General features: G+C 32.8%; 1 protein-coding gene across 6 annotated transcripts in view; it reads left to right on the top strand.

The window, feature by feature from the left end:
• The window catches only part of STXBP5L (syntaxin binding protein 5L), a 385,708-nt gene that overhangs the window by 301,680 nt on the left and 67,021 nt on the right, over positions 1 to 17,007 (top strand). For all 6 annotated transcript variants that reach the window (XM_072812552.1, XM_072812550.1, XM_072812551.1 and 3 more), the window contains one exon: positions 14,939 to 15,004. In XM_072812552.1, coding sequence (XP_072668653.1) covers positions 14,939 to 15,004 — 66 coding nt within the window. The remainder of the gene's footprint in view (positions 1 to 14,938; positions 15,005 to 17,007) is intronic.

The raw sequence follows: 17,007 nt of genomic DNA, 5'->3' as shown, positions 1-17,007 counted from the left end.
TACTCTTATCATTTTTGTAAAAGGCGAAAGATTTATACGATCTGAAGAGAAACCAGAGTATACTCTTATCATTTTTATTCATATCATCCCCTCTCTGGAAATGCCCTGCTAAAATTTTACTTCCTATTGTAAATCTTTTCTGTTGCCACGAGAGCCCTGTTGTGCCAGTTCCATTAATTCAATGCCTATAATGTACAAGCTTATATATATATTTATATATGGACATATATGAACCACTTGTACTAAGCATAAATTCATTTGTATGTTTACTTATTTTTATGCATATGCTCTACCTTTCCAAATACATGGCAAGAACCTAAAGAGTAGATCTCAAATTCTGTATACCCTCTGCACCTAGCACAAATACGTGCTCAGTAATTAAATGATGATGGTAGTGAGATAGAGTAGCTGGTTCTTTTTGCTCATATGAATAGCCATGGGATCTTTCAAATTTAACAAGTGAGACCAGAGATATGGTCTATCGTTACTGGGTTCACTAGGATTCTGAAAAAAAAAAAAAATCATAGTTTCTTCAAACAAAGATCTGAAGTGTCAAGACAGAAGTAAAATCAAGTCCTTAGAAGACCATTAAGAGATCCTGTATGTCTCCACCAGTGATCTAGCAGTTCAGACAAGCCATGGGATTTGAAGTCAAATTTCTTTAAAGTCTTCTCTTGATAATTAATATCATATTTTGATAAGGGACAGATTAATGACTTGAAGGTATATCCTGGAATATGTTTTTAAAACTAAGTTTTATGAAAATTTGCTTTTTAATTTATTTAATCATATAACCTGGTTACATTTCTATTGTTCCATTTTATTATAATAGAGACTATTTGGCCGTTTCATGAATGGTTTCCTAACTTTCAGGAAAGCATATCTGCATTGTCTCTATTTGGAGAAACTTAACCCACTTCCTTTGAGTATTTATTCTTTTCTGTGATTTTGCTTATCAATTTGACTCCGTGTTATATTTTTTTAATGGTCATTGTAACTCTTTAAGGCAGATAGGTATCTGTCTGTAGATTCCTCTACAGATGAACAAAATGAAGCCAAAAGATACTAAGTTATTTTCTCAAAGTTATAATTAGTGGGTCTTAAGCTGAGACCTATCTGATTTAAAACAAATTTCATATGCTTTCCACTGTACTATTCAGTGTCTCTAAGTATCTCAGTTTTGGGGTTGCTGGAAACCAATTACATTATACTATAATTGGAAACCACCTTTTTTCCAATTTTTACCCACAATCAATAAAAAATTATATTCAAAAATGAAACAACTTAAAATTATTTTTCACAATTCAGAAGACTGAAAGAGTGCTTTCTGAAATTCAGCTTTTAAACTTTATTTTTTTTAATTTTTATTTATTTATGATAGTCACAGAGAGAGAGAGAGAGGCAGAGACATAGGCAGAGGGAGAAGCAGGCTCCATGCACCGGGAGCCCGATGTGGGATTCGACCCCGGGTCTCCAGGATCGCGCCCTGGGCCAAAGGCAGGCGCTAAACCGCTGCACCACCCAGGGATCCCAGCTTTTAAACTTTATTATATCAATTTTGCTCCCAAAGTGATATCACATTCTATTTTGAACTTTATACTTTTCATTTCTGAATAAACACCTCAATTTCAAACTTTCCTGGACTCGTTCACTGATCATTTTGTATTATAGTTCAGGTTCCAAGGAACTCCCTACCCTAAAACTTTATTGTATTATAGTTCAGGTTCCAAGAACTCCCTACCCTAAAACTTTATTCCATTTGCAAATCTTTCACATCATAGAATAACAAAACTCTATAGCTCAAAGGAAACCTCCGTATTTGAAAGGTTTTCACTGACCAGTGAAATGATTTGGAAAGAGCAGCAGGCATAGGGTCACAGAAGGTTTATATCATGTTCTACTTTTTCTACTTTTTAACTACTCATATGTATTAACTACTCATTACTACTCTGTAATCTTTGGCAAGTCACTTAACTTCTCTGAGTTTCCTTTTTCTCACATATAAAGTAAAAATCATAATCCCTACCTCTCTTAGAGACTTCTGGAACTTTTCTTTGTTAGTGTTTGTAACAGCACTTCTATAAATAGTAGCCATTATTATAATATAATACAAAACCAAGCCACAGATAGGTTAAATAACTTTTCCAGAATCACAACCAGTCTATGGAATGACTAATACCCAGTCAGCTGTCTCATCTAGTGCTCTTTCTACTTGTGAAAATGACGGAAATTTTGCTTGTTAGAGAATAATAGTATCCTGTTTGAATCAGAGGAGTGCTTGCTCATCAACTTCTACTTATGTAATGTAATATCCTTTAGAAAGTCTCAAGTCTATCTATAGATATTTTCCTGCTTTCACTGCATGGTTTTTTCAGTGTAGGGAATCGTAACAGATGCTGGGAACACAAATAGAAGCATAAAGGAAAATTTAAAGAAAAGCGGAAGAATAAGAGAGCTAGGAAAGAGAGGTAAATAAATGTAAAAAAAAAGAATTGGAGAACATCAAAAATGCAGGAGTAAATCAAAGAATAAGAAAAGAAGGAATTCCTCAAGGAACAAAAATGAGCAAAAATTATGGTAAATAATAAATAGGAAAAGTTCATTCATTCAACAAATATTAAACATCTGTCAAACATTTTCTAGGCACTAGATATATAGTGATGAGTGAAATAATTATGGTCTCTTTCCTCAATTTATTATAGAAAACATATAAAGAATCCATAGATATACTGTTATAATTGAAAAAAGATAACAATGCTATCAGAAAAGTGAGATAAAGGGGGAAAAGGTGGACCTATTTTTGAGGGTGTTATGACAGAAGGACCTATCCCAAAAGAAAACATTTAAGTGAAACCTTGTGAGATAAAAAGGAAATAGACAATTCTATGGATTTACACTTCAGACCCAGATATATAAACAGGCCAGATTAACCTCTAGCCTGAAATAAACAAATTAAACAGACACAATAAGTAAAACTATGTTTTTTTTTAAGACACAGGACATCAGGCAATGACATACAGTAATCTCTGACAAATGGAAAACAAAAGAAGTGAATCCTATAACTACATGTTTACTGCCCTGAGAGTTTCTAGACTGCAGCAAAGGAGGCATAGGAGGAAGGGAAATCCAGGAGGAAACCTGTTGATGCCCTGATTTGATAAGATGAAGATGAGAAAAAAGGAAACCAAAAACAGCTATAGTTCACAAAGAAGATCCCAGACATCTACAGTTTCCTCCTCAACAATAGTACTGATCAACACAGACTTATGGGGAACTAAGCAGGGAAAGAGCCATCTGAAGGGATTAAAATAAACAGTGCCCAACTCAAAGGAAATAGTGCCTATTCCCCCGCAGCCAGACTAGAAAAAAACTTGTAATTCACATCCACTTCTAGTTTATGTTATACTGGAGATTCTAGCTAGTGTACTTGGACAAGAAAAAAAAAGTTAAATCATCTTTTTTTTTTTTAGAAATGACATAATCATCTATAAAGAAAATCTGAAGAAATCTACAGAAAGCTACTAGAATAAGTGAGTTTAATAAAGTGCAAGATATAAGGTCAATGTTCAAAAATCAGTTTTATTTCTATGTACCCGCAACAATCTGAAGTTGAAATTTGAAAATATCATTTATAATGGCATCAAAAATATGAAACCCTGGGCAGCCCCGGTGGCTCAGCAGTTTAGCACCGCCTTCAGCCCAGGGAGTGATCCTGGAGACCCAGGATTGAGTCCCACATTAGGCTCCCTGCATGGAGCCTGCTCCTCCCTCTGCCTGTGTCTCTCTGTGTGTGTGTGTGTGTGTGTGTGTGTGTGTGTGTGTGTGTGTGTCTTTCATGAATAAATAAATAAAATCTTTAAAAAAATGTGAAACCCTTAGCCATAATAAGACAACAGATATGAAAGATCTACACACTGAAAATGAGAAAACATTGCTGAGAGAAACTAAAGAATACCTCCTAAAAATGAAGAATTACACCATGTTCATGTTTCAGAAGACTCAATGTTAAGATGCTAATTCTCTCCAAATTGACCCATAACTCAATACAATTCCAATAAAAATTGAGGAGACTTTTAATAGAAATTGACAAACTGATCCCAAATTTGATACAGAAATGCAAAAGATTAGAGCAAAAACAGTTTTTGAAAAAGAACAATGTTAGAAGACTAACACTACCTGACTTCAAAACTTAAAAAAAATTAGGGATGCCTGGGTGGCTCAGCAGTTGAGTGTCTGCCTTTGGCTCAGGGCATGATCCTGGTCCCAGATTGAGTCCCACATCTGGCTCCCTGCATGGAGCCTACTTCTCCCTCTGCCTATGTCTCTGTCTGTCTCTCTGTGTCTCTCATGAATAAATTAATAAAATCTTTTTTAAAAATTAGTGCTATTAAATAGTTAAACCCAAATAGATCAGTGGAACTTAATAGAGACTTCAAAAATATACCCACATATATATGAACAACTGGTTTTTGACAAAGGTGCAAAGGCAATTAAGTAGAAGAAGGATAGTCTTTTCTATAATTGGTATTTAAACAACTAGATACCCTTGTGTAAAATAATTAACTTTGATCCATATTTTCTGGTAATTTTAAAAAATTAATTTATAAATAGATTATGAGCCTTAATATAAAAACCTAAAGTTGTAAATTAAAAAAAGAAGATTTTTGTAACACTGGGTTATACAAAAGTTTTAAAATAACATACCAATAGCATGCTTCATACAAGAACATAGGATTACATTGGACTTCTTTAAAAATTAAAAATTTCTACTCTTCAGAAGACGTTGATATGAGAATGAAAAGTTAAGCCACAGACTAGGAGAAAATATGTGCAAAGCACATATCCTATAAGGGATTCATATCTAGAATATATTTTTAAACTTCTAAAAACTCAATAATAGGGCAGCCCCTGTGGCGCAGTGGTTTAGTGCTGCCTGCAGCCCGGGGTATGATCCTAGAGACCCGGGATCGAGTCCCACATCGGGTTCCCTGCGTGGAGCCTGCTTCTCCCTCTGCCTGTGTCTCTGCCTCTCTCTCTCTCTCACTCTCTCTCTCTCTCTCTCTGTGTCTCTATGAATAAATAAATAAAAATATTAAAGATAAATAAAAACTCAATAATAAAGCAAATAAAACTATGGGCAAAAAAATTGAATAAGTAGTTCACAAAAGATAGACTGATAATAAATAAGCATATGAACAGCAGATGAAATAATCAACAAAACTAAAAGGTAACTTTCAGAATCAGAGAAGATATTTGCAAATGACATCTCTGATAAAGGGTTAGTATCCAAAATCTATAGAGAACTTATAAAAATCAACACTCAAAAACAAATAATTCAGTTAAAAAATAGGTGGAAGACATGATTAGACATTTTTTCAAAGAAGACATATGGATGGCTAACAGACACACAAATAGATGCTCAACATCACTCAACATCAGGGAGATAAAAACCAAAAATAAACTCTAAAGAGATATCATCTCACATGTCAAAATGGCTAAAATTAACAACACAGGAAACCACGGGTATTGACAAAGATATAGAGAAAGGGGAAGCTTCTTATACTGCTTGTGGGAATACAAACAGATGCAGCCACTGTGGAAAACAGTATGGTGGTTCCTCAAAAATTTAAAAATAGAATTATTCTATGATCCAGCATTTGCACTGCTAAGTATTTATCCAAAGCATACAAAAATACTGATTCAAAGGGATATATGCACCCCAATGTCTATAGTATCAACAATCACCAAATTATGAAAAGAACTCAAATATCCTTTGACTAATGAATGGATAAAGAAAATGTGTGTGTGTGTGGGTGTGTGTGTGTGTATATATATATATACACATATATATAGGAATGGAATATTACTCAGCCATCAAAAATAATGAAATCATGCCATTTGCAATGATATGGATGGGGCTAGAGTATATTATGCTAAGAGGAAAATAAGTCAGAGAAAGACAAATACCATATGATTTCACTCATATATGGAACTTCAGTGGCCAAAGAGATAAACATGGGGGTAAAAAGGAGAGCGAGAGAGGCAAACCATAAAACAGACTTAACTATAGAGAACAAGCTGAGAATTACTGGAGTGGAGATGGAAGGGAGAATAGGTTAAATGGGTGATGGGTCAAAGAGAGCACTTGTTGTGATGGGCACTAGGTGTTGCATAAGAGATGAGTCACTAAGTTCTACAGCTAAAACTAACATTATATTGTAGTTAAGTAACTGGAATTTAAACAAAAACTTGGAAAAAAATGGAAAAGTTTAGGAAATCAAATCTAGCTGAATATAAAAAATGATTAAATAGAGACTATTCCAGGAATGCAATGATGGTCCTTCGTTATTAATTCAAATCAACAAATTAAAGAAGTAACTGATAAAAAATAAGCATATAAAAAGATGCTCAATATTCATCATTAGAAAAATCAAATTAAAACTACAATGAGATATCGTTATACATTGGTTAGAGTGGCTAAAATTTAAGAAGATTGATCATATCAAGTATTGGCAAGAATCCGGAAGAAATAGAACTCTCCCACCATACTGGTACGAATGTACAATGGATGATCAGTTGGCAGGTTATAAAGATTTAAACATACACTTATAATATGATGTAGTCATTTTATATCTAGTTATTTAACCCTAGACAAATGAAAGTGGAAAGCATGTATGAATACAAAGACATTCATAGCAACCAAACACTGAAACATTAATAGTCAAAAGCAACTAAAAATCTCCACAATAGGTAAGTGGATAAACAAATTCTGTTATACCCATTCAGTGGCTTACTAAGCAATAAAAGGAACACACTATTTTTTCCTTTTTTTTTTTTTAATGTTTCAAGTTTTTATTTTTTAGTTAACATGTAGTGTAATATTAGTTTCAGGAGTAGAATTTAGTAATCATCAATTACATATAACACTCAGTGCTCATCACAAGTGCCCTCCTCAATACCCATCACCCTTAACCCATCCCCCCATCCACATCCTCTGCAGAAACCCTCAGTTTCTGCAAACAAACCCTCAGTTTGTTCTCTATAGTTAGAAGTCTCTTATGGCCTCCCTCTCTTTGAGTGCCCTATTGAGAAATGTTGCAACATGGATTAATCTAAAAACAATTGCACGGAGTAAAAGAAAGCAGGCAAAAAGGGATGCATATTGTTGATTACATTTATATAAAATTCTAGGAAATCAAAACTAATGCACAGTGACAGAAAGCAGATCAGTGGTTGCCTGGGGATGTGAAGGGGCACTTACGGGAAGGGCTGGAAGGAAGGTTACAAAAAGACATGAACTCTTTTGGGCATGAGGGATATGTTATTATCTTGATCCTGGAGATAGTTTCACAGGTGTATACATATGCTGAAATTTACCAAATCATATACTTTATAAATATGGGAATGGAACCTCAATAAAACTTTTTTAAAAAAGAATTAGACACATAACCAGCAGAGAGTAGTGTATTCCAGGTAGCATAAACAACCCATAAGAATGTTTTAATGTGGTAAGGGACCTAACTATCTTCTAGAAATAGAAAGAAGGCCAAAGAGGCTAGGAGCATAGTGAAAAATGATTCAGAAGGAATATGGGTTAAGATTTTGATGTCTATATGAGCAGAGACAAGATTATATGTGCTTCTGAGGCAATTATAAGAAATTCTATTTTACTTCAAGCAGAGGAATGATATGACTTATGTCTTAAAAATATCATCCACACAGCTGCATTAAGAAAATATTGCAAAGCCAACAAAAAAAAAAAAAAAAAAGCCAGCATACCAGTTAGGAGGCCAGAAAAGATAAGGAGGTGGTTTTGACTAGGGTTTTAGAAATGTTATTGTAGAGAAAAGGATAGATCCAAGAATCATTAGAAGCTGCTAATTCTAATTCAGTGTGGGAGATCAGAGAGTGGAATCAAAGATTCTTCCTGGATTTGGGCTTTAACTGATTGACATTGTATCATAATACAAAGATGAAGTTAGGGTTGGGGTAGAGCATGGTAATAAGCAGTAAAACTTCAGTTTTAGATATGTTAAATTTTGATAGGTCTATCACTTATCCAAGTGAAGATGTCAAACAAACAAGTAAACAAATCTGAATATCAATGCTATAATCTGAGTCTTTAGTATACATATAGTGTGACATGACATGGGAATAAATGAAATTGCCTGGGGGGGTGGGAGAGAAGGATTATGGATACAGCCATCAGGAATTTCAACATTTAAATTTCAAAGGAACCAGGAGCAGATGGCACAAGGATTTGCCAGAGAGAAGAGAAAAATTAGGGACACTATTACAGAAGCCAAAATGAAGAGAAGTGTTTCAGGAAGTAGTTAGCCATGTTAAATGTTGCAGATAGGAAAAATAGGGTAAGCTCAGGAAAGTGACTAGTGGGTCTTGCTCTGAGACTCTTTAAAAAGTAGTTTGGGAAAAGTATTGGAATAGAAAGCAAAATTATATTAGGAAGAAGAGAGTCAAGTGAGGAAATAGAACAAGTAAATAACTTTTTAAGATGTTTGGTATGAAGGAGTGAAGAAAAATAGGTCAGTACTGGACTGGAATAAATGGTTAAGAGGAGGAACTTTTTGTTTTCATTTTAGTTAAAAGTATATTTTAAAATTAATGTGAATATGGAATGATTCCTAGAGACAGAGATTGATGATAAAGGGGAGAAGGGATAACTAAAGGAGGAAAATCCTTAAGAAAGTGAAAGGGGATGCGAATCAGAACATATATACAAAGATTGGTTAACAGAAGGCTTTCACTATCATAATAGGTACAAAAAGGCTAGAGAGAGCTATAGAATGAGAGGGATAAGTTGAAAAATGTATGATTTGGTTAACAAGTAGTTTTTATATCTCTGATTTCCAATCAGATTTCCTTTCTGTTTGAAATCAGTTTTAGTATATATTTTTTTACCTCAAGACTTTGTGCTGGAAAGCAACTACACTGAAGTGTAATTAGTAGGTAAAATATAAGGTTTCATCTTTGAATTTAAACAAAATGAACAAAGCAAGAAAAGCAGAGGAGCTATTACTTAGTAATATATGTGAGTTTTCTAGAGTTTAGCTAGTAATCTCAGAGTGAGTCAAACAAATAAAACAAGCTAATATAACAGCAGTGGTTCTCAACCAGGAATAATTATCTCCCTAACAGAACATTTGGCAATGTCTGGATATATTTTTGGCGTTTGTAATTAGAGGAGGAGTACTCTACTGGTATCTAGTAAATAGAATGCCAATAAAAATCCTATATACTATTCCACAACAGAAAATTATCTCACCAAAATGACAGTCAAATTGGAAAATATTCATTTGTGGCAAATCATAACTTGGTAAGAAAATCCCCCAAAGTTAGCCTAGTTGTATGTATGAAGACACTTGTATACTGGGTTTTAGTCTCCAAAAAATACTGATATTTCATTTAACATTCACAAGTTGCTACTTCAAATACTGTCTTCATTATATTATACACCAAGATACATTACAGATACATAGTTGACCCTTAAATAGTGTGAGATTAGAGGTACCAACCCTCCTGTGCGCTCAAAAATCTGCGTGTAACTTTTGACTCCCCAGAAACATAACTATGAATAGCTTACTATTGACCAAAAGCCTTTCCAGTAAGTCAGTTAACACATATTTTGTGTATGTATTATATACTGTATTCTTACAATAAAGTCCACTAAAGAAAATGCTATTAAGAAAATAAGGAAAATATATTTATAGCATTATACTGTATTTATTGAAAAAAATTATGTATAAGCAGACTTGTGCAATTTAAAGCCTGGTCGCACAAGGATCAACTGTATACTCTTAGAAATTTTAAATAAAGGTTGACATAATTCACTGTAACCAAAGGGTTTGTCTTCTGATATTCAGTTATTCACCATAAAATTTCTGTATCTGTTCTCAACCATAATTTATTATATATTTTCTAATGAATCACTGTATAAACTTTCCAAGTTTAGTCAATTTACTTTAGTCTATTTGTATATCAGACATAATTTTCTCCACCTAATCTTTGGGAAATCTCACAATAATCTTGGGAAAAGCACAATTATTTGGCATGTACTCTGAGCACTTCACTGGATACCTAACTAGTATCAGTAATGGATTAATCAATTTCCCTAGTTTCCATTCGTTTGGTCTTCCATGTCTTCAATTCAGCTTTCACAGTATTTCCAAGATAAGATAAAAGTGAGGGAGGGGCTTCCCATTTCCAGATAGGATGTTGAAGGACATGAAAGCTTCATTCCCATGGTAACAACAATTATGATAACAATAATTAAACCCTGTGATACATATAATGATAAAGTTAAAATTATACTTCTCTATAGGAATATTTAAAAGTTTTGTGGATCAAAGAAGTCTTGCTTGAGTGAAAAGAGCCACTCATAGATGAGCAGAAATCTTTAGCTGCTTCCATACCTGGGGCAAATGACTGACCTGGGAACAGATGCAAAAAAAAAAAAAAAAAAAAAAATGGGCCTTCTATAGATGGTTGGACTGCAAAGAATAGGAAAAGCCAGAATTCTACATCTACCTTTAATATAAAGGTAAATAAATTTGTCATTGGCAGATATGGTAAAGGAGGTTTTTAAGCTGAAGGAAATAGCACCAGATGGAGTTTAGATATCTAGTAAGAATGAAAAGCATTGGAAAGAATAATTATGTGGGTAAATATAAAAGATTATTTTGTCTTAAAATCCCTAAGGATTCATTTAATTTTTAAATTAAAACTAATTGTATTATGGAGTTTATAACATGTAGAGAAAAATATATGACATTAGTAACAAAGGATGGGAGGGACATAAACAGAATTACATTATATAATGTTGTAAGTTTCTTTAATCATAAGATAAATGATGCAATAATAATTAGAAGTAGATTGTGGGCCAGCCCCAATGACACAGCGGTTTGGCGCCGCCTGCAGCCTGGGATGTGATTCTGGAGACCCAGGATCGGGTCCCGCATGGGGCTCCCTGCATGGAGCCTGCTTCTCCCCCTGCCTGTGTCTCTGCCCCTCTCTCTCTGTGTCTATGAATAAATAAAATCTTAAAAAAAAAAAAAAAGTAGATTGTGATGAATTATAGATGCATATTATAATCCCTAAAAGAACCACTAAAAATAATAAAACAGAGGTGAAGGTAAGTAGCCAAAAAGAAGATAAAATAAAATACTAAAAAATATTTTATTTTCTTGGGCAGCCCGGGTGGTTTAGCACTGCCTTCGGCCCAGGGTGTGATCCTGGAGATGAGAGATTGAGTCCCACGTCAGGCTCCCTGCATGGAGCCTGCTTCTCCTTCGGTCTGTGCTTCTGCCTCTCCCTCTGTGTCTCTTATGAACAAATAAATAAAATCTTTAAAAAATTTTTATTTTCTCAAAGGACAGAAAAGAGAAATAATGGAAAAAAGACAGAAGGGCAAACTGAACAAAAAAAAAGTAGACATAAACATAACCATATATAGCCATTATAGCCATATAATGGCTATACTAAATGTAAATGAAACAAACATCACATCACCCACCCACCCCAATAAAGGGCAGAGATTGTGAGACAAAATTTAATGTTGTCTCTATATGTTGTTTATAAGAGATACACTTTAATTATAAAAACATAAAGAAATAGATTGACAGTAAATGAAGGGAAAAATAATTTTATCAAAATGCTAATCTCAAGAAAGCTATCATGAGATAAAGTGGACATCAAGACAAGGAGATAGATAGGCAATTCCAAATTAGAAAAGAATCACTTTATTTGAAAGGTATATAAAATCCTATACAGGTACAGACCTAATAAGAGATATTGAAAATATAGAAAGCAAAAAAGGAAATGAAAGAAATAGATAAATATACAATCATAGCTACGAATTCATCATTTCTCCTCAGTAACTGATCAAATAGGCAAAAATTGTTAAGTATATAAAAACCTTAAGCAACTCTCAACCTAAATTGGCCTAACTGACATAAAGAGACATCTGCACCATACAAAGGAAAATATGCATTTTTCAAGTGGACCTGTAATATTCACAGGCATAGTGGATTCTAAAGGACTTATATCAGGCAGAAGATGTTCCTTGATCATAAAAAAGTTAGAAATTAATAACAGAATATGTATTAATGTCCCCAAATATTTGGAAATTAAGACTATCTCATGGCTTAAAAAACAAATCACAGGGAAATTTTTAAATACTTTCGAACTGCAAGTATAAACACAAAATACCAAATTTGTGAGATGTTGTTTATTATTTAAGGGTAAGATTTAGAACATTAGTAGTTATATTAGAAAACAAACGATATCAAATCAATAAACGTTGCTAAGACACTAAAAAAAGAATAGTGTAACACAAAGTAAACAGAAGGAAAGGAATAGTGACAGAAGTGAATGAAATAGAGAGCAAACTATGAGTAGATCAACAAAATCACAAGATAGTTCTTAAAAAAAATTACTAATAACTGTAAAACCCTCATAAGATTGATCCAGAAGGAAAAAAGTAACCAATATAATAAATGAAAAAAGGAATATCACTATGGATTTTCTACAGACATCAAATATAATAAAGACTATGAACAACTATATGCCTATAAATTGACAGAATAGATGAAATTAAGAGATTTCTTGAAAGAAAAAATTATATAACTGACACCAAACACATTGGAAAATATAAATAGCCTCCTATCTTTTAAAAAAAATTGTATTCAAAATTGAATAGCCAAAACAAAGAAAACTGCAGAGTTCAAATAACTTCACTGATTAATTCTATCAAATATTTAAGGAGGAAAAAACACTAATCTTATGTAAACAACTAAAGGGAATAGAAAAAAAGAGGGATATCTTCCCAATTGCTTATTTGAGGCCAATCCAATCAGAAGACAGATTGTTGGACTAGATTTTTTTTAAAATCAAGATTTAATAAGAACCAGGTGGAAAACCAGAGAGAAAATAGAAGACTTGAAAAATGCTGTGATCAAAAACCTCTATACTGAAATCTACAAACTACTGCAGTAAGAAAATTTTAAAAGATCATTTATTTAATGGAGGAGAACAGCATCTTTATGGGTTGGGAGACTGAATGTTTTTTAAATGTTTATTCTTCCAAAATTATCTTGGATTTATTACAGTCCAATAAAAATTTGGCATATCCTCTTGTAGAAATTGACAAATTGATTCTGAAATTTATTTGGAAGTGCAAAGAATCTGAGATGATTAAAACACTCTTGGAAAGAAAAAGTTGGAGTATATTACTACCTGACTTCAAGATGTACTATAAACCTACATTAATTAGTGTGGTAATCAAAAAAAGATAGGCAAATAGGGGCACGTGGGTGACTCAATGGTTAAGTATCTGTCTGCCTTTGGCTCAGGTCATGATCCTGGGGTCTTTGGATTGAGTCCTGCATCAGGCTCCTGGCAGGGAGCTTGCTGTGTCCCTCTGCCTGTGTCTCTGCCTCTCTCTCCATGTCTCTCATGAATAAATAAAATCTTAAAAAGAAAAAGATAGGCAAATAAACCAATGACTACAGAATATAACGTCCAGAAATAAACCTACACTTATGTGGCAAATTTATTTTTTACTAAGGCACTAATAAAAATCAGTGAAGAAAGGAAGATCTTTTTAAACAAATTACAATGGAAAAACTGGACAAACATATAGGGGAGAAGTGGACCTTAATCTTTTCACACTACAATCAACATTAATTTGAGATGAAATATAGTCCTAAAAATGAAAGCTGAAAATTAAAAAGCTTCTTAAAGAAAACAATGTCTTCATGACCATGGAGTAGGCAAAGATGACTCACATAGGAATTCAAAAAAATTACAAAAGAAAAAAATGATAAATTGTCCTTCAAAGAAATAAATCTGATCATCAAAAGACATTTCATTTTCACTAAGAAAATGACAAGACACATGGGAAGAAAATATTCACAATACCTACTTCCAACAAAAAAACTCTTAAATATATAAAGAATTCTATTCAAGCTTTGGCACTAGCTTAGTTCTGTAACCTTAAAACAGTTTAAACTCTGAACTGACAGTTTCTTATCTGTAAAACATAAAAGTTGGGCTAGAATACCACAGCAGGTGTTTTCTGAAATTCTATGATTTTTTTGAATTCACAGCAAGTTTATTGATACAAATTACATAAAGGAGGTGGTGGCAAGGAATATGAACAAAGATCGTTTTGGTAATTAACAATAGCCCTTAAGTACTTCTGGGTAGGGAGATTTACATCAAAGTAGAAACTCTGAATATTTAATTATAAAGAAAAAGTATACAAGAATCTCTAACAAGGATAGGAAAACCATATTAAGGATATTTTACAAATACCATAGGAATGCAGGCTGGCAGATAATGAGAATTATAAAATGTTTATTTACCTATTGTGCCTATCCTTGTATTTATCAGTAGAGTGATGGAATATTAAAAATAAGAGAAAAATGTAGTGATTATAAGAAGGAATTTGATACCATCAAATCACTTAATATGTACTATACAACACTGCCTTTTTATAACTAAGTATAATACTTAAATTTGTAGCATCCCCTTAATGTTCTTTATAAAAGCCAGTAAGCATTTCTTTTGAAAGTAGAAGATTTGATTAGATCTTTCTAAAAAATCCCTTAGGAGTTGTATTATTTTTGGCCTATTTTCAGATGAAACTAGGTCATCTATTAAAGTAGCTGTTTTGCATGAAAAAAATTAAAAATATTTTATATTTTCTACCATTATGTTCAATTACTCCTTGTATATCTGTTAGTTATTGCTCCTTATTGTACCTGGTATCATTTATTGAAACAAATTTTCAGAATCATTATCATGAGACAGAAAAGTTTTCACAAGGGAAGAAAAACCTTTTTAAACTTTCAGGAATAAATAAGAATTATCTACAAAGTGTTAGCAAAATTTATCTCATTTCTTATCATTTCACTTTCAGGTTTAACTGAGCTAAATGACAGTCCAGTTCCCCTGGAACTTGAGCGCTGCAAGTCTCCCACTTCAGGTAAACATGAATGGTACCTTTCAGTCTTCTGGTAATTCACTGCAGTAATATACTGCTTTATTTTCATAATTCTTACAATGTGAAATTCATAATTTTAGTAATTGTAATTTAGTTTCTGAAATTTAATCATAAGTAAATTTCATTCTATAATCAATTAGAGGGATGCCTAAGTTGCTCAGTGATTGAGCATCTGCCTTTGGCTCAGGACATGACCCCGAAGTTCTGGGATTGAGTCCCACATTAGGCTCCCTGCATGAAGCCTGCTTCTCCCCCTGCCTGTGTCTCTACCTCTCTGTCTCTCATGAATAAATAAAATTTTAAAAAATAATAATAAAATCAATTAGAAATAAATGTCTTTAAAAATATTTTTGGCTTCCCAAAAAATTAAGACCAAAGTTATGAGTGCACTACTAAAGAGACATTTTAAGGGAAGATTTTTTTTTCACAGATGTATAAATAATGCTAAGTAAAAATTGGTAATGTTATACAGAAACTCTGTCTTCTTATACTAGAATTGAATCAGTAAGAGAATGTGAGTATAAAGATTCCTAGAGGGATGTTTGGGTGGCTCAGCGGTTGAATGTCTGCCTTTGGCTCAGGGCATGATCCTGGAGTCCCACATCGGGCTTCTTGCATGGAGCCTGCTTCTCCTCCCTCTGCCTGTGTCTCTGCCTCTTTGTCTCTCATGAATAAATAAAAATCTTTTAAATAAAGATTCCTAGGAATAAGTCTTTAAGGCATGCAAAAAAATGTTAGTAGTAGAAATTGTTGGGTGTTATGAATGGTTAGCTTATTTTTTAAAATTTATTTACCTGATCTTTCTCCAATGCATAAATATGTAAATTTTAAGCAAAAATGTTAGGTACATCCTTGATATTGAACTATAGATGTGTTTTCATAGAGAATTGAAAATTTTTTATTTTAACTTCACACAAATATATAAACATTTAATACCTTATAAAGGAATTAATTCTGTCTTTTAGAAAATCATTTAGAACTATGACATTTCCTCAATTTACTGTCTTAAGAATTGTTAGTTGTTTATCTTTATTCTTCAGGAATGTAGGCTACATAGAATTTAGTTGTGTCATGTGTAAATTTTTGTTTTAATCATATCTATTTAGTCTTTATTTTACTGCTTTTATTTTAAACATGATCCCATACATTTTATCCTTTCTTCGGCATTTCTATTGGCACCATCCTAATTTAGGCATTTGTTACTCCACCTTTAGTATATCACAAAAATGTTCTAACATGTGTCTCTGCTATTCATCTCTCAGTCTTACAATTCATTTTGCATATCAGGTTGTAATATTAATCTCCTTAAAATATTACTTTGATATTTTCTGTTAGAAATCTTCACTAGAAGTTCAATATTCTATATCAATTTAAATAACTTCACTTTAAATGTCAAAAAGAAATGGAATTTAAAGTCTCCCCTCCTACCCTTCACCATATACTGTCTTTATCCTTTTTTACTTCCTTTTTGGAAAAAAAAAAAAAAAAAACAGCTACTTTCTTATTTATCCTTTCAGTTTGTTTGTAAACAAACCAAAAAGACATGTATTCTTTTTTGCTTCCTGTTTCGTACACAAGTAGTATATGAATTACACCATACTTTGATTGTTTCACTTTACTATGTATCTTGTCTTTCCATTTGATTACATAATGATAGTTGTATGATATTTAATTGCATGTACCATAACTTAGTCATTTTACCAATTAAAGGACACTTGATTTGCTACCAAACTTCTTCCATAGCATATAATGCTACAGTGACTAACACTTGTACATTCATTTTAAATGTGTACAGGTATATTTAGAAGATAAATTCCTAAATTTGGAGCTAAGTCAGAGTGTATGCCTATCTAATCTTTATAAATTCTCCCAATTTTCTCTCCTTCCAGCAACAAATATTGGTTATTTTTTTAATTTCGTAAGTCTGTTAGGGAAGAAAGGATGTGTCCATGTAGTTTCTTTCAATTTACCTCTCATGAAAGTGA

This window comes from Canis lupus, chromosome 35, assembly GCF_048164855.1.
Source record: "Canis lupus baileyi chromosome 35, mCanLup2.hap1, whole genome shotgun sequence".
In the NCBI taxonomy this organism is placed as follows: domain Eukaryota; kingdom Metazoa; phylum Chordata; class Mammalia; order Carnivora; family Canidae; genus Canis; species Canis lupus.
The sequence above is the reverse complement of the archived record's forward strand: the minus strand, read 5'-3'. Positions and strand labels throughout refer to the sequence as shown.